This window comes from Canis lupus, chromosome 27 (assembly GCF_048164855.1).
Source record: "Canis lupus baileyi chromosome 27, mCanLup2.hap1, whole genome shotgun sequence".
NCBI classification, from domain to species: Eukaryota; Metazoa; Chordata; class Mammalia; order Carnivora; family Canidae; genus Canis; species Canis lupus.
The window spans coordinates 40,684,947-40,702,974 of record NC_132864.1 but is presented as its reverse complement, the minus strand read 5'-3'; the positions used below and the strand labels follow the sequence as shown (position 1 = coordinate 40,702,974).

At 40.2% G+C, this 18,028-nt stretch overlaps 1 protein-coding gene across 1 annotated transcript in view; it reads right to left on the bottom strand.

The window, feature by feature from the left end:
* ASAH2 (N-acylsphingosine amidohydrolase 2) overlaps nt 1-18,028 on the bottom strand; it is an 81,170-nt gene that overhangs the window by 18,111 nt on the left and 45,031 nt on the right. The window contains exons 10-17 of the mRNA XM_072803725.1: nt 17,755-17,880; nt 14,262-14,348; nt 12,484-12,588; nt 12,261-12,342; nt 4,135-4,250; nt 2,672-2,766; nt 1,012-1,051; nt 133-228 (exon numbers count right to left, since the gene is read on the bottom strand). Coding sequence (XP_072659826.1) covers nt 133-228; nt 1,012-1,051; nt 2,672-2,766; nt 4,135-4,250; nt 12,261-12,342; nt 12,484-12,588; nt 14,262-14,348; nt 17,755-17,880 — 747 coding nt within the window. The remainder of the gene's footprint in view (nt 1-132; nt 229-1,011; nt 1,052-2,671; nt 2,767-4,134; nt 4,251-12,260; nt 12,343-12,483; nt 12,589-14,261; nt 14,349-17,754; nt 17,881-18,028) is intronic.

Genomic DNA, 18,028 nt, shown 5'->3' with positions numbered 1-18,028 from the left:
TCTTTCCTCTGTCCCAAAACAAAGGCATCTCTCAAAAACACCATTAAGGACGTCTAGAAGGAAAACCTGCATTTAATGCAACAGTCTTGAAAATGGTATAGTTCATTTAAATGACAAGAATTTTTATTTTACCTGGTATTCTTCAAAGGTGGTAATGTAATGTGTATACACGTTGCACAGACCCGAAATAACGACGGTCATATTCTTCATCCCATACGTTGCAAATTCCTAGTGGGGGAAAGATAGAGCTCAATAAAACTACTCTTCATCGTAATGGGTGTTATCGGCCCAGTTATACTTAACACACGATCATAGATGTGAATCAGTGGCATAGGATGTCTCTCTTAACGTCATTCCCAGTGATCAATGCTCCTGGGAACGCAGAAGTACGGACAAGTCCTTGAGGAAAAGTTAGAGCCATAACTGCACTACAGTTGGGCAGGTCAATGGATCGATGAACATCTTAGTGCTTACATTTGCAGATGTAGAATCTTATTACTAAAATACAGATATTTTATCCACTTCCTAAAAAGCATAATGGGAGCATATTAACTAACCATAATGGTTATTTCCAGCTCCAAGTAATAAGACCTCTGTTGATTATGTCATTCTAGAACCATTTGCAATGCTTCCTGAATATAAAGAAAATTGTAAATGTAGATAAAATCCAGAATTCCTAACATGTGTTAGGTCTTATTTAGACAGGACTCCATGATATTAAAGTACTTAGGGTTATTGGTTATTTAATCCATAAAAACATTATTAATTTTTAAATTATTAGTATATAAATAGCAATAAATCATTTAAACCTGTTTATAGTTTCCTTATAATTTTTAAGCTTCTTCTTATACCACTAATATTTCATATTCACCTCTAGATATTACTTTCAAGAAGTGTAAAACTCTAGTCATCTCCACAAAGATTAACTTAAAAGATATCAGATCATAGGAATAGGGTATTCTTTTCTCTTCATGAAACATAAATAGGCATTTTCTTTCATTTTTAACTTACTGCTTGAACTGCCTCTCGAAGTCTTCGTCCAGACATGGTCCTGAGTCAAGAAAACAGAATTATCTAAGTGTTTCCCTACTCAGCATGTATGCAAAGAATACAGAAAAACTCATAGTGAAAGACAAATGTGATCCCGGCTCATAACACAATATGGACAAGTATGTAGGAGCTCTATGGCAACGCAAAGCAAAAGTTGAGCTTTTTTGTCCCTAAGCATCCTATCTTGAAAATAAATCCTAAACTCAAAACAACTTGATGTAAGGAAAGAGAATCAATGAATATCACCGGCAAAGACTACAATCATTTTCCATTCGTTGATTCAACAAGAATATACTGTCTGTGTTCGATGTTAGTAAGAACTGAGCCAAGTAGAGAGTGCACTGCTCCTGCCTATGAAGAATTTATCATTTCGTTCCTTCATTAAATCCTTCAATAAAGCACAATATCGACTACAGATGAGGCCCACTTCTCAGTGCTAAGGGTTCAATAGTAGGAAGCTTACATTCCAGGGAGTGACAATGGTCAAGAAACAAATAAAAGAAGTAAGATGACAGTAGGCGTTGTGGGGAGTGTGGGGAGCAGCGTACAGATGAAAGGTGATGGTGGTTGTCCTTGTGATGATGCAGGAATATGGCGGTGGTGGCGGCAGTGACACAGAGTCATATAGCATCAGCAGGAGGGGCATCTCTGTTAGACATCTGAGCGGAGAATTGAAGGAATAAGAGTCGGTCGGGGGATAAAAGGAGGGTAACCGTTTCAGGCAGAAGGAACCATAAGTTGATAAGCCCTGAGACAGGCACGTGCTTGCTGATCTGGGAAATGCAAAGAAGCCAAGGTGTCTGAAGCAGGGGCGAATAAGGGGGAGAGAGGTAGGAAATCAGATCAGAGAAGTTGCCAAGGAAAATTCTCTCCCAGGGCCGTGTAAGATGTTGTAACGGTTTAAGAATTTACCTGGAGTGAGATGGAAAGCCATTGGAGGGTTCTGAGCCCTGACGTGATTTAACTTAGGTTTTAAAGGGATTCCTCTGGCTGTTTGTGTTGAGAAAAGACTACAGAAGAGTAGGGAAAAAGCAAACAGGTGAGACAGGAGGTTACTGAGGTAATCTAGGGGACAAATTATGGAGGCTTAGACAGGGGAGGGAGTGATAGAAAGTGTTGGGTGGAATGTGTAGAATTTGTGAGAAGACTGAAAGTGGGGGAAATTGAAAAAAAAGAAAGAATTCAGGGATGGCTCCAAGGTTTTCCAGCCTGAGCAACTGGAACGATACTACTTACTCAGATAGGGAAGACTGCATAAGGAGATTCCAGACCATCATTCCTGCTTCTAACACTTCAACTGCTTCAAGTACCTGTATTTTGATACCATTTCAAGACTCTCTACTGACATAACAATGCCCAACATCATTTACATTTGGAATAAGTTTTTCAAATGTTTATATTTGCTATAATTTCCTCACTGGCAATACACCTGGCAAGATGGACTCTTTGGAGGCCCACCCAAAGAGGGTTGGAATATTTGTCACTGTTGCCAGAATGGCGCAGTGAGATACCAAGGGTTATTATCAGTTCAGAATTGTTGCCCATGATAAGAAGTGACTCCAGCAGAAACACATACACAATGAATACATATTTAACTACGAAATAACAGAGAAGAGCTTACGTAAACTCCCCAGGGATGGCAGTGATGGCCAAGGACCCAATCGTGATCATCTGAACATCAACAATATCGGGGTGCCAGGGGTGAGGTTTTGTCAACTAAGAACCCAAAATATGAAAACTGTGTTAGGGGTATTGTTCTTTCTACAGTCAAGAGACAGATGATGCTCACAGAAGTTCCTTTATTAAAGAATTTATAATGTTTCCAGCTGGTTTGGGTGCTTGATCCTACTAGCCCAGATTTTCTTTCTAGAGAATGAGGTAGTAAATATTCTATCTGGTCATAACATAAGGATCTCAGGTGCCAGTGCCCCCTTAACCCAGACTTATTTTCTCATCAGTGAAGTTTTTGGTGGCTCTGGCATCATGGAATGATAACATGTAACAGGTAACCAAGGGTTCTCTTGGTGCACTGTGGTGACTATCCTTAGCAAGATGGACAAGTGAGTCTACATTTGGAACAGCTTAAGTGAATGATTTCTCTTTTCACTTTCATAGCACTTTAAATTTGCAGTTACCAAGTCGTGTCTTACTTTCCAAGTTTTCTCCAAGACAATCTATCCTTTGCATAGTCAGATTAGTAGAGAGGCTTTCCCTTTACTCCTTCCTCTCCTCTCTTTCTTCTTCCTAAAGAATTTTAATTGAATATTAGGGGGAAAAAAACTCTACTGAAAAATTTTTTCTTCATCAATAATTCTGGTATGACCTTTTGACTTTAAGAACGTGAAAATCCATGGTCCAAAGGAGTATTAAAGGAATATTGCTTTAGTTAATCATGCTGTCTGAGTTGTGAGAAAATTAAGACATGAACATGTCCCTTTTTATATGACCCGAGGATGTTTTTCTCTGCAGAGAATTGTATGTGAACTCCTGTCCTGGAGTCAGCATAAGTGAATCCTGAATAAGACAGATGTTGATTGAATCCTTCCTTTCTATTGTTTATTTATTTTTTTTAAAGATTTATTTATTTATGATAGACATAGAGAGAGAGGCAGAAGCAGGCTCCATGCCAGGAGCCCGACGTGGGACTCGATCCCGGGTCTCCAGGATCAGGCCCTGGGCTGAAGGCAGGCACCAAACCACTGAGCCACCCAGGGATCCCCTTTTCTATTATTTACATTGTTCCAGTTATTTATCATAAATTCTAAGTCACAACATTTAATAATCATACCCTTTATTCCTTAGAGTTAGATCCTTAACATACATATTTTTATTTTTTTATAAATTTATTTTTTATTGGTGTTCAATTTGCCAACATATAGAATAACATCCAGTGCTCATCCCATCAAGTGCCCCGCTCAGTGCCCATCATCCAGTCACCCCATACATATTTTTAATATTAAAACTTTGATGTGAGAATATTTGAATAAGAACTCCCATGTCAACAAAGATCTATCATTTGTCTCTGACAATTCGTAAGTTTTAAAATAATATACTAATTTTACCATGATAGTCAAAATGCATTACCTCTCCAGTGTGAAGAAGGATTGGTTTTGGTTTCTGACACTGTTTGATTTCTTCAGATGGCTTGCCCAGGAGTTGATCCCGAAGAGTGTCCCAAAATGGATCCCCTACTGTTGTCCCTATTAGGAACATTAACACTAATTTGATTCCAACCCTCTGAAAAATGCCATCACTTTGACAAATGTACAATGATGCCTTTACTGCAAAGATTTTTTATTATGGCTGTTGCCAAATAATTCCAAACAGTTTGAATAATGGAAGAGGGAAAATTTCCTGTGCATTCTAAAATAAGAGTCATTATTTAACTAGATCTCCACAGTGGCTGATAGAATAAAATAATATATTTTGTTCAACATCCTTAAAGTTTTGTTTCCTTTGCAATTCCTCACCCATGTTGCAAATAAAAACAATATGACATAATTAATTATACAGATCTATGAACGGAATCACTTTTTTCCCATTTTAAAAACTAAAAATGACACCTCCAACTTGAAGAAATGATTGTTTGGCTTGTGGTCCACAGAAAGAGCCTCTCTTAATTCATCACTTAATCATCTACACACATGCATGCAGGCGTGCTCACAGCCACATGTGCGTGCATGCACACAGAATAGAATGCAAAAATCATGGGTCCATGCCACAATCTGGGGGAATGTTCCATTAATTCTGAAACCTATGAATTTAGGATCTATAATCCATTAGGTAGGAAAAGATAACAATTATAAACACATATGGACCTAATAATAGAGCACCAAAATACACAAACCAAAACTGGCAGAAATGGAAGGAGAGACACTCAAAGATAACAGTTGTAACATTAATAACCCACTTACAGTAATAGCCGGGATGACCAGTTGGAAGATCAACAATAGAAAATGTGAGCAACACTAGAAGCCAAGTGGACCTAACAGGTACCTGCAGATACCACCCTCCATGCAGGTACAGACACTCTTCTCAACTGCATACAGAACACTGTCTGGGGCACCCAGGTGGCTCAGTGGTTGAGTGTCTGCCTTCAGCTCAGGTCATGATCCCGGGGTCCTGGGATTGAGTCCCACATCGGGCTCCCCACAGGGAGCCTGCTTCTCCCTCTGCCTGTGTCTCTGCCTCTCTCTCTCTCTCTCTGCATCTCTTATGAATAAATAAATAAAATTTTTAAAAATTAAAAAAAACTGCAGGGGCACCTCGAGGTGCAAAAAAGAAAAAGAAATAGAACACTGTCTGGGATGGACTATATGCAGAAAATGAAATAAACACCAATAAACTTGAAAGGGTATAAATAATACAAAGTATGTTTTCCAACCACGATTTAATGAAATTAGGAATAAATAGTAGAAGAAAATTTGGGAAGCTCACAAATATGTGGAAATGAAGCAATATGATCATAAATAGATAATGGTCAAGGAAGAAATTAAAAGAAAATATGAAAATGCTTTCAGATAAATCCAAATGCATACATCATATACCAAAACTTATGGGATGCAGTAAAGGAAGTGCTTAGAGGGAAATGTATTGTTTTAATGCCCATATTAGGAAAAAAAAAAAACAAAAGGTTAGTGGCATGGTAAAGAAGGGAAAGTAGAAAATATCTGCCTTTGTCACCCCCCAGACAACAACAGTTAGCTGCTTGCAAATAAAAAGAGTCCTGGGAGGGCTCAATTAAGTCCAATTAAGAACCTATGGAGGGAAAAATGTAATACTCACACAGAAAGGATCACTGGCAGAAACAGCAAGGAACATAGAAGTACAGGTCTTGGTATCAGCCCATGGCAGGTGCCATCACAGTGCCCAATGGCCTGCTCCATGGAGGACTCCAGCAGCCCCGGCCACTCAAGACCCCCCATGACAGACTTACTGTGGTTTTCACAGCAGAGGACCCTATGGTTCTTCACTGGCATAGACCCCAGCAGCCTGTTCCACGGAGGACACCAGCAACTTTCGTGACTAAGGTAACCAGTGGCCGTCACCACTGGTGATGATGGCCCACCCCCCAGGGGATGAGATGCTGCTAGTCCTCACTTATAAGGAGTTGCTAGTGATTCATCCTGGGACCAGGTTTTTCAGCCCCCACCCTGAGTGTGCCCCTGACCCCAGAGCTCCATCTCCATCCACACCCATGTTTCAGAACCTAATGTTGTGGAAGCACTGTGTGTGCCACTGCTCCAGACCCTGGATCTTCAGCTGCTCTGCATGTATCTGAGTCTCAGGCACTAGAGCCACCACCACTGCAGGCTATCCTGGACCCCGGAGCCAATGTCCTCTGCCAGCACATGTGCTCCAATCCCCAGCTCCATGGCTGCTCCACATCTACCAAGAACTCAGGCACAGAATCACTACTGGGAAGCCAGTGCCCTGAACCTTGGTGCTGCCCTTACTCTAAAAGCACCTCTGCTCCAGATCTCAGATCTGTCACTGTTCCACAGGTATTCATGCATCAGCCACCAGTGCCACCACTATGGTGAGAGCACTCAAAACCCAAACCTAGCACCAAGAAAGCCTCAGGCATGACATTCCCCCCACCACACACACACACACACACACAGAAAGAGATGAGGATTTCAGCAGCAGCCTAGAGATCCCAAGAGCATTGACGGCAGCTACAGACACCCACAGCCTTGGTGTTTGTGGACCCAACAGTCTTCATCAGTGCTGACCTAAACTGACAGAGCTACATGGAGACTGTGCCATTTGACCTGCTCTGGATCTGGAACTGCCACAGCTCACACATCCAATGTCCCTGCACACACCTTTGGATAAAGGTCTCCCTCCACCTCACAACCAGTCTGCAAAGCCTGAAAGAGGTGACTGCTGTATCAAATACACAGACAAAATTCAAGGCTCTAAGAAACAACAAAAATCAAGGCAACATGACACCACCAATGGAACACATAATTTCCGATAAATGATCCCAAAGAAATGGAGATCTATGAACAAATAATTCAAAATAATGTTTTAAAAGATTTTATTTATGTATTTGAGAGAGAGAGTGCATAAGTGGCAGGAAGGGGCAGAAAGAGAAGGAGAAGCAGACGCCCCGCTGAGCAGAGAGCCTGATGTGGGGCTTGATCCTGGGACCCCAAGATCATGACCTGAGCCAAAGGCAGACACTTAACCAACTGAGCCACCCAGGTGCCCCTTGAAATACTTTTTTTTTTTTTTTTAAAGAAAGCTCAACAACTACAAGAGAACACAGACAACAAAATCAGGAAAATAACATATGAACAAAATGAGAAGTTCAACAGAGAGATAAAAATCATTGAAAAAATAGAAATTCTGGAGCTGAAGAATACACTGAATGAAATGACAACACAGTAGAGCACACCAATAGTGGATTTGATCAAGCAGAAGAAATAATCTGTCAATTCAAAGATAAGTCATTTGAAATTATCCAATCAGAGGATGAAAAAATAAAAGAGTGAAGAAAACCTACATATATTATGGAACACATAATGCTAAAGGGGGTTCTTCGGTAAAATACAAGGATACTAACATAAAAGATATGAAAGTATAAAACTCCCTGGGGAAGGTAAGTAGATAACCAAATTAAGAATATTCTAATACTAAATGATACTATATAAAGCACTTCATACTCTAGTATGAAGGTTAAAATACAAAAGTATTAAAAATAACTAAGGCTACAATAATCTGTTAACAGATACACAATATAAAAAGATGCAAATTGTGACATCAAAAACATAAGGTATGGGAAGAGGAGATAAAAGGGTAGCTTTTGTATGCAATCAAAGTTACACCTTCAGCTTAAAATAGACTTATAACTATGGGATGTTTTATGTAAACCTCATAGTAAGTAAAAAGCAAATACCTATAGTAGATATGCAAAACATAAAGGAATCAAAACATACTACCAGTGAAAACTATCAAATCACAAAGGAAGGGAGGAAGAAAGGAATAAGGGAACTACAAAATGGCCAGATAACAATTAATAAGATGGCATTAATAAGTAATAACCTTTAAATAATTACTTTAAATGGAAATGGATTAAATCCTCTATACGAAAGGTATAGAGTGATCAAATGGGGGAATAAAGGCCCAATGGATATATATTCCATGCAAATGGAAACCAAAAGCAAGCAGGAGCATACATATATCCAAAAGCGCAACAAGAGAAAAAGCAGGTCATTATATATTTGTAAAGGGGTAAATTCATCAAGATGACATGGCAATTGTAAATATTTATGCACTCACTATGAGAGCACCTAAATACATACAAAGATGAACAGATATGAAGGGAGAAATGAACAATACAATAATAGTAGGAAACATTTTACCCCACTTTCAACAATAGACGGATCATCCTGACAGAAAAATCAATAATGAAGCATTGGACTTGAACCGCACCTTAGACCAAATGAACCCAACAGATATATGCAGAACATTTAATCCAACAGCATCAGAATATATATTCTACTCAAGTGCACACAACACTCCCCAGGAGAGATCACATGTTAGGTAACAAGTCTTAGCAAATGTAGAAGACTGAAATTACACAGGCTATCTTTTCTGATGAAACTAGAAGTCAATAACAGGAGGACCACTGGAAAATTCACCAATATGTGGAGACTAAACAACACACTACTGAGCAACTAGTGCATCAAAGAAGAAATCAAAAGGGAAATCACAAATATCTCAAAACAAATAAAATTGGAAATACAACATACCTAAACTTATTGGGTGCAGCAAAAGAAGTCCTGAGAGGAAAATTTGTAAGGATAAAGCCTTACATTAAGAAAAACAGAGGGGCACCTGGGTGGCTCATTGGGGTAAGAGTATGATTCTTGGTTTTGGCTCAGGTTGTGATCTCAGGGTCATGAGATTGAGCCCTGTGTTGGGCTCCATGCTCAGCATGGAGTCTGTTTGAGATTCTTTCGCTCCCTCTTCCTCTCCTCTTCCCCCCATGCTTGTGTTCTCTCTCTCTCGCTCTCTCTCTCTCTCTCAAATAAATAAAGACATCTTTTTCAAAAAAGAAAAGAAAGGGGATCCCTGGGTGGCGCAGCGGTTTAGCTCCTGCCTTTTGCCCTGGGGTGCGATCCTGGAGACCCGGGATCGAATCCCACGTCAGGCTCCCTGCATGGAGCCTACTTCTCCCTCTGCCTGTGTCTCTGCCTCTCTCTCTCTCTCTCTCTCTCTCTTTCTCTGTGACTATCATGAATAAATAAATAAAATCTTTTTTAAAAAAAAAAGAAAAGAAAGAAGAAAAATAGCAAATAAACAACCTAACTTTATACCCCAAGGAACTAGAAAAAGAAAAACAAACCCAAAGTTAACAGAAGGAAGGAAAGAACAAAAGTCAGGCAGAAATAAATAAAACAGAGACCAGAAAAACAATAGAAAAGATTAATAAAATGAAATGCTGTTTTTTTAAAAAAGGATAAATAAAATTGGCAAACCTTTAGTTAGACTAAAGAAAGAAGAGAGAAGACTCAAAGAAAATGAGAAATGAAAGGCAAGACATTACAACTGCTAGCACAGAAATGCAAAGAATCGTAAGAGACTACCATGAGCAATTTTACAGCACAAAATTGGAAAACCTAGAAGAAACATACAAACTAAATCACAAAGGAAAGGAAAATTTGATGAGACTGATGAGTAAGGAGATTGAACCAATAATCAAAGTCTCCTCACAAAGAAAGGCCCACGATCTGATGGTTTTACTGGTGAATCAACCAAACATTAAAGGAAGAGTTAATGTCAATCCTTCTCAAACTTCCCCCAAAAATTGAATAAGAGGGATGATTCCACAACTCATTTTGCAAGGCCAGGGTTACCCTGATACCAAAGCCAGATAAGGGCCCTACAAACAAAGAAATTTTTTCTTAAACAAAGAAAATTTTAGGATGATATAACCTGATGAATATGGAAGCAAAAATCTCAAGCAAAAATACCAGCAAACTGAATTGAACAGCAGATTAAAAGGATCATACACCACAATCAGGTGAGAGTTATTCCTGGGTGGTTCAAACTATGCAAATAAATAAATATGACTCACCCCATTAATAGAGTGAAAGATAAAAATCGTATGATCAACTCTGTAGATGCAGAAAAAGCATTGACAAAATTGAAAATCCTTTCATGATAACTCGGCATACTGGGTATAGGAGGAATGTACATCAGATAAGGTCATAGATAGTATATGACTAACCTTCCACTTAGAACCTATAAACCAACATTCTCCTTTCAGCTGTTAATGCTGAGATCCACATTTAGTTTTACCAGCTTGTGCTTGCTTTGGCAGCACATATACTAAAGTTTTATCAGCTTTTCCCTGTTTTTAGTTTTGCTTTGGATTTTTGGCTCATGAATATTATTTCTGTTCATCAATAAGAAATATAAGAGTAGGTGTTAATAAATTCCAGTTTTATAAGGTCAAGAATCTAAAATTTTAAAACGGACTGGTTAAAAATGCTTCGTATTTGAAAAAGTTACACTCAGACATCTCAAATTCTTCATTGGTGCTTCCTCCCCTTCTCCTTTTAGTATAAGGTTTTTGTAGGGTAAAGAGGGGCCTTGTTTCAGACCCTTTCCACCTTATTGGTAAGATTCTATTCCCTACTGAGGAACACAGCAGGCTGGGCCTGTGTGGGCATGTTCACAGAGATTGGGGGGCCTTCCCAGAGAGTAACATCTCCCCAGCCGTGTTCTAGGGAGAGGCCTCTGCCCATTTCTCTGGCAGAAAACATAACAGTTTCTATTAGAAGAGAAGAGATTCCCCATTCAGTAGGAACGCTGGTGGGTGGTGGAGTCTTCCTGTCTAACTAGTCGTTCTTCAACCCCCAATTTAAGAAAAGTCACAGCGAGAGCAATTAGGCAAGAAAAAAAAAAGCATTGAAATTGGAAAGGAGCAGTAAAATTATCAGATGGAGGAAGACAAACTGCAGGTTCTCACTTAATATGTGGAACCTATAAAAGCCAAAATCATAGAAATGAGAGTAAAATGATGGTTGTCGGGGTGACGGTTTAGGGAAGACGGGATTTGCACCCTGCTCAAAGGGTTTAGCCATAGAAAGTAATGAAGTACTGATAAATAGTACGACGCAGACGAACCCTGAGAACATGATGTGAAGTGAAAGAAGCCAACATAAAATGCCACATATTTTATGATTCCATCTATAGAAAACATCCAGGATAGGAAAATAGAGACAGAAAGATCAGGGGTTGCTTAGGTCTGGAGGAGATGAGGCCTAGGGATTGTAATAAAATAAGAGAGCAAGGCTTCTTTTCGAGGTGATGGAAATGCTCTAGAACGGACTGTGGCGATGGTTGCATTCATCTGTGAATGCACTAAAAACCACTGAATTATACATTTTAAATGGGTACATCATATGGTATGTGAATTATTTCTCAATAAAGCTGTTAAAAATTACTGTTCTGGGAAATCAGACCGCACTGAAAGAAGTATTACCAAGAAGGATGAGCCAAATGTCTCAAATTGCAACTGCGTTCATTAATTTGTCAATCAGTGTTTCCAAATACACATATATTTTTTTTAAAAAAAAAGCAAGAATGAAAGAAGCCAAAACGTTTCCTACAAGTGAGTCTTGTCCATTTTTCTACTTTCTCTATTTTGCAGCCGCGTTGTTATTACAGTGATGATAGGGATAAAAGGACGCACAACCTACAGTAACCAGTTATAAATTTGTGGAAACACACACAGAAACAGGACCTGGGAGCTCATGTTGGGGTTCCTGAAGCCTTCCGCCCTGAGGCCTCTGGGCTTCAGTAAAGGCACCAGAGAAAGAGGCGTTCATTAGCAGAGAGCACAGCAAACTCACACTGTTAAAGGTACAATGACAATCCCGCTCTGTCCTCCTCTCACCTCTACCCTAACCCCAGGCCCATTAAAGAGCATCCATCCATAGACCTAAATGCAAAGAGAAGCTGTGTCCAAAAAAAAAAAAAAAAAAAAGAGAAGTTGTGTCCTACTCTATTTGAATAAGTGGAAGCTAAGTTCCAGAAGACATGTACCCCTGGGAAATCTGGCTATCATGTTCACACCTCAAAAGCCTGTGCACCCCTGGGATCTAAAGATAATAGTAAAAAATAATAAACGTGCAGCTACAGTTAAACCTTCCAGAACCTGCAACCACAAATGTCATCAGACTGCACCTCACCCTGCGTAAAATTGAAGCTCCCAAATCCGTCAATCGTGCCGGCCGCAAAACTGTAGCCCAGGGCTGGTTTACACGTTTTTACCTAAAGAGAAAATTTTAAAAACAGCACAAAAATAAGAAGTAAACCAAAACAAGAAACAGAAGCTAAACCTCAAGTAAGTAATGAGATCAGCCCGGAGCTTTAGCCCTGGTGGCATGATCCACGCGGCTCGGTGACACTTACCGAGTGCGTGGAGTTGAGCCAGACGGTGACATCCGTCATATTCACCCACTGGTGAGCCGCAGCAAGTGGTCCGGTTAACTCCTGGGAGGCAGAGGCATACAGTTCCTGGAAAACCCACACGGGCTCACATTAGAAGCGCAGGTCTGAAGTGAACAGCACTGAGCGTGCCCAATACCTGCCCCTTTGGAAAAGCACCCATTGGCCGAGTTTTGTTTTGCGGCCTGTGCACAAATGGTCACTACCCACGTAGTGGGTACAACTGCCAACCCCAGTCGCATCCCAGACACCTGGAGGTCCTGAGCCACTGACCTGTGTCCATTGCCCCCCAAACAGCAAATTCTATGATACAGACTACGACACAACAGGCCCCACTTGAGAGACAGTCGAGGAAACTTAAGATTGGGACGAGGTAGGCCAAACAACTGTCATGCCAGAACAAGAGGGTGACCTCATGGACTCTCGTTTGGAAGCTGTGAGTCCTCCGGCAGGGCTGGCACCAAAGGGTGGCTGGAAGACGTGCCACTCTCCCACCCACCATCCACCCTTGGAGATTCTTTTTTGTTGTTGTTCCTGTAGGGTGAAGTGATGTTTTTCTCATCTCCTGGAAAATATGAGTCAGTGTGATGGGAAACGTGGGCTTATATTGATCTGTGCCACACGTGGTAGGCCCGCCCTGCCTGACACCGATTGTCACCTCCATCCCCGATTGCACAGCCACGTGGGGGCTCTTGCAATGAGCTGTCAGTAACACCAGCTACCTCCTGGGTAAAGAGCAAAGTTGGGCCTTCCTGAGAAGAGAATCCAGAGTAGGGGACAAATCCCTACAATTCCCGGGCCCAGGACAGTAACAAAACTTCTGACAGCAAATGGCGTCACGGGTGCACCTCCTCACTAGAATCTGTTAATTCAGAACCATCCACTGATAATACCACACTCATTAAAAGGAATTGCAGCAATTGGGCTGACTGATGGCTAATGTTTTTAAAGGTCTTTTCATTCTTCCCTGGTTGCTCCTGATGCACTTCAGAACCCTTGGAGCAAAATACGGACAGTCACGCGTGCACACATGCGACAGGCAGGAGCAAGCCAGGCAGACGAAGAGACTGAACTAAGGGAGAGAGGGCAGCCTGACATCATCCTGTGTCTTTTCCATCAGAAATCTGTCCCCAGAGGAATGGACACAAAACACGGGGGCAAATGGAAGATAATATTTCAGCAGAGGGACGCATGTAGAGAACTCGGAGCAACCTCATGGAAGAGCAGATCTGCTCCACATCCAAACGTGACTTAAGAAGAAAGAAGAAAATATGAGATGGACGGTTGGGGCACATACTGAATTAGACTAGGAACTAGGTTGCATCCACACTGCAGGCCTGGGGGACTGTATCGCTCGGGTTCACCTCGTCACCGGGGCCAGGCCACTGGTCGGCCCGGGCCTAAAGAGCTTGGGTCCCTCTGGTGTGACGCAGTGGTAGATCCTTACACCCCGCCTATTGCCCCACGGTCTGAAGCAAGCACTCAGGCTGAAACAACGTTTTCTTGCTCCTCGGTTTACACAAATACCTCCTAGGAGGAGGCAGGTGGGCAGCGGGAGGGGTGCCTGTGTGCTCACGGAAGCAGCCCTCCTAGCGGAGCCGCCAGGCAACCATCTTCCAGGCACCTCATGCTGCGCGGCCTTTGGCTGCCTCCCACCACTGCTGGCTGTGCAACGAGCGCTGTCAGTGGATTTTAAAGAATAACGTTAAAGGAGGTTGAAAGAAGCTGGGCCCGCGGCTGACCTTCGCTCTCTCATAGATGATCCGTCCTATAATCTGCGTGCTGTTGAACATATCCAGTCCGGGTCCCGTAGCCATGCACATGCTGGACTGCAACACAGGGAGACATGACCCACTGTTGGTGAATTAAGCAATTGTTTCCAGGAAGGAAAAATTACAAGGGGGTCAAAGCCAACACATCTTTTTAAGCCACATTCTAGAGTGTTTTGTCAGATAATCCCTCTTTTCTAGATAAGGATACTGAGGCTCGGGTGGGTTGAACGATGTGTTGGACACTGTACAGGCAGCTAATAATCTGTGCTGAGAACTAAAGCCAAGTCTCCCCATCGGCTGCACATCTTCCCACCTGTCTGTTCTTGCCCATGGCTCATGATTGCCTTAAATTGAAACTCAGTTAAAATTACATTATAACAACTGGATGACCCTCTGGGAAAAATCAGTAAATAAATCTGGCTCTATACTGTCACTTATTATACCAGAAAAGTTTCAAATTGACCAGATACTTAAATATCATTGAAAATTTAAAAGTATTACAAGAAAATACGGATGGCTGCATTCTTAATACCCTTTTGTCCACCCATATTGAGCTGGGTTTTCTCTTATTTGCAGTAAAAAAGCATCCTGTGTATCAAAATGATCACCGTTGTACACTTTAAAGTTATACAATGTTATACATCAATTAATCTCAGTAGAGCTGGGAGGAATAAAGCAACAAAAGAAAACCAAAACCAAAAACCTAATGGATACACAATGGAATACAGATGAGATAGGTAGTTTGCAAAAAAGAAGTGTAAATGCCCATTCAACATTAAAATATATTCAATCTCATGAATAATTAAATATAAATTTAAACTACAAAGAGCAGACTCTTTGCATGTTATGTTGGCAAAGACTGAAAGGTTAATGAACCAGATGTCAGTGAGGGTTTGAGGAAATTGTCACTCATGCTCTATGGGTGGGGATGGGACTGGTGTGCCCCCCATGGTAGCTGTGCTTCCTCTTTGACAACAAATTCACTTTTAAGAATTTGTCCTAGGGGCACCTGGGTGGCTCAGTCGACTAAATGTCTGGCTCTTGGTTCCAGCTCAGGTCATGACCTCAGGGGTGTGAGATCGAGCCCCATGGAGCCTGCTCCATGTTTAGCAGAGGGTCTGCTTGAGATTCCCCCCACGCCCCTTCCCAAAAAAATCTAAAAAAAAAAAAAAAAAAGAATTTGTCCTAAGGTAATACTCATACACATGTGAAAATACGTGACCAGAGCATGTTTATATGACAAAAGGAAGAGAGGAGGGATGGAAAGAAAGCACTCATTAGCAGGGGATTGGTGAACTAATTTATGGTACTTAAAATTGAAAATGAAGGCATTTGTTTAAATGAGGTTTTCAGGTATATTTACTGGAAACAAGAAAGCAGGTTCTGGAACAGCATTCTAGTATGACCTCATTTATGTACAACTGTACATGCATATAGGTGTCTGGACACAGAAAAAGTTGTCTGGGAGGATGTTCATTCAATTTTTAACAGGTTAATTGTGGAGTTAGGGGCTGCTTATTTACCTGTTTTGTTTTCTGAACTTTTCAATAGTGTTTGAGGTTTTAACAAGCACATATCTCTTTTTTTTTAATCCAAGCTAGTTTCTAAAGTTAAAAAAAAATATGTTTAAAGAAGCCACCTTAAAGCAAATGACATGGCACCATTTGCCTGTTTCCCTCTTTCGTCTTAAGTGTATCACGCTTTTGTTCAGGAAGCCTTCTCTTCTGTAACAGTCAATGATTCCATTCCATTCCCAGTTCCAGGTGAGTCTGAGGTGATTGTGGCCATTGCCTAGGCCTTGGTCAGAAATCCCAGTTTAAGTCAACCAACACCTACCATTTCCCCAGCAACTGTTTTGGCCCAGGAATGGGGATGTACCTCAATTGACCCAATTGAACCAAAAAAAATCTTTTATTCTGTGGTTAGAAGAGAGGTTTTCTCTCTCCTACCTTACAAGGGAGGGCAAAAGGATATAGCTTCTTCAGTACTGACTGCCATCTTGCAAACATGAGGGAAGCCAATCTAACAGATGGAGCAAAGTAGAGTGAAACAGAATTCTGTTGTGGGAGAGAGTGTGATTTTGTTATAATTTTTTATGATTACAAGTATGCTCATTGTGGAAAAAATACAAAAGTGTATAAGTAGAAAAAAAACAATAAATAAAATAAACAGAATATAACCCCCTATAGTAATGCCAGAGAACAGGGTTAATAATTCAGTGTGTTTCTCTTTGTCTTTTTACTGTGACACATTTATTTTTAAAACTGTAGTCATAATGAATATGCAATATTAAATCCCAATTTTCTTAATCAACGTTGTGTACTACAAGCGTTTTCCCACATTAAGTATTCCAATACAGCACACTGAGTCGATGCATAATATTCTACTGCAAATAGGTATCATAACTTATTTAAGCATTTCATTGCTAAATTTTGGAATTTAACAAGTAATCTTTAAATCTAATGTACATTAATTAATAATGTATGAAAATTTTGCCAATGAAGGGTAATGAAGAAAGGCTTTCTATGTGAAAATGGTAATAAAAAAATAGAAAAGTATAAATGTTAAAGTCATACTACTCATTGGGTGGAGTTGACTGGCATAGAAGAAATACCCTAGAAATGATGTTTAAATGAAAGCAGTATGTTCTATAAACACAAAGAATAAGAGTCCAGAAACTAGCATCTGCTGCTCGTGTCAAAGCTGGGAAAGACCTAAATGCATATGGCAGGGAAGCAGTTAAATAAATGATGGCACAGCCATTCTTGTTGTCTTTAAAACCTACCACACAGACCTATATACATTCATACAAAGATTTTTAAGAACTAAAAATGGAAACTGGAAAACTTTAATCCCAGACCAAAAAAAAAAAAAAAAAAAAAAAAAAAAAACAACGATAAGTTAAAAAATTTTGTTCATGAATGCTTAGACAGGTAGGTAAGAAGAGCTGTGACAGTAGTAATTCCTGGGAAGGGACTCACTTTTTCCATATCCTGTGAGTTCTTATAGCAAGATTTTTTGTTTGTTTGTGATTTTAAAGAAAAGAAGAAAAAAAATGTTGACCTTGTATTTTTAAAAAATCCCATAGGCAAAAAAAAAAAAAAAAAAAAAAAAAATCCCATAGGCTTTACAATCACTGAAAAACATCTCAGGCAGGCAGTTTCTGGTACTAACTTGTGACATCAGAAATGCCAAGGCAAAATTTTTCAGACTGTCCAAGTTTGGGGAAGGGTATTTCATCTCTGACATTAACTAATTTTCTCACCCTTTGAAAAACTCTGTGGTCAATCCAATGGGAAACTAGAATTTTACCCAACTGAAATTTAGGGGATGCTTCTGAGAATAGCAAAAGCTAGCAGTCAGTAGGCCTGTGTACATGAGAAAAACATAATTATAAGTTAATGGTGAATATTTAAACATAAAATACACCTGAGATGCAAGAACAAAGATTTCATTTACCTACCCCACCAATGGGACAAGAGCTATTGGCATTATCACAAGACTCTCCTGTGTTGACGCAATGTGGGCCAAGAATATTGGGGGACACATCTCCCAGGTTTGATGAAGCAAAGGCTGCCACATATGGTCCCTGCCAAAAGAAACATCCAAGTGTCTTTTATTCTTTCTTATTTCCCATAATGACTTCCATTAAAAGTGCAAACATTCACTCCACTCTGGTGAACTATTCAAAATCATTTGCAGATAATAAAAGGAAGAGATCTAACATTCTGAGAAAA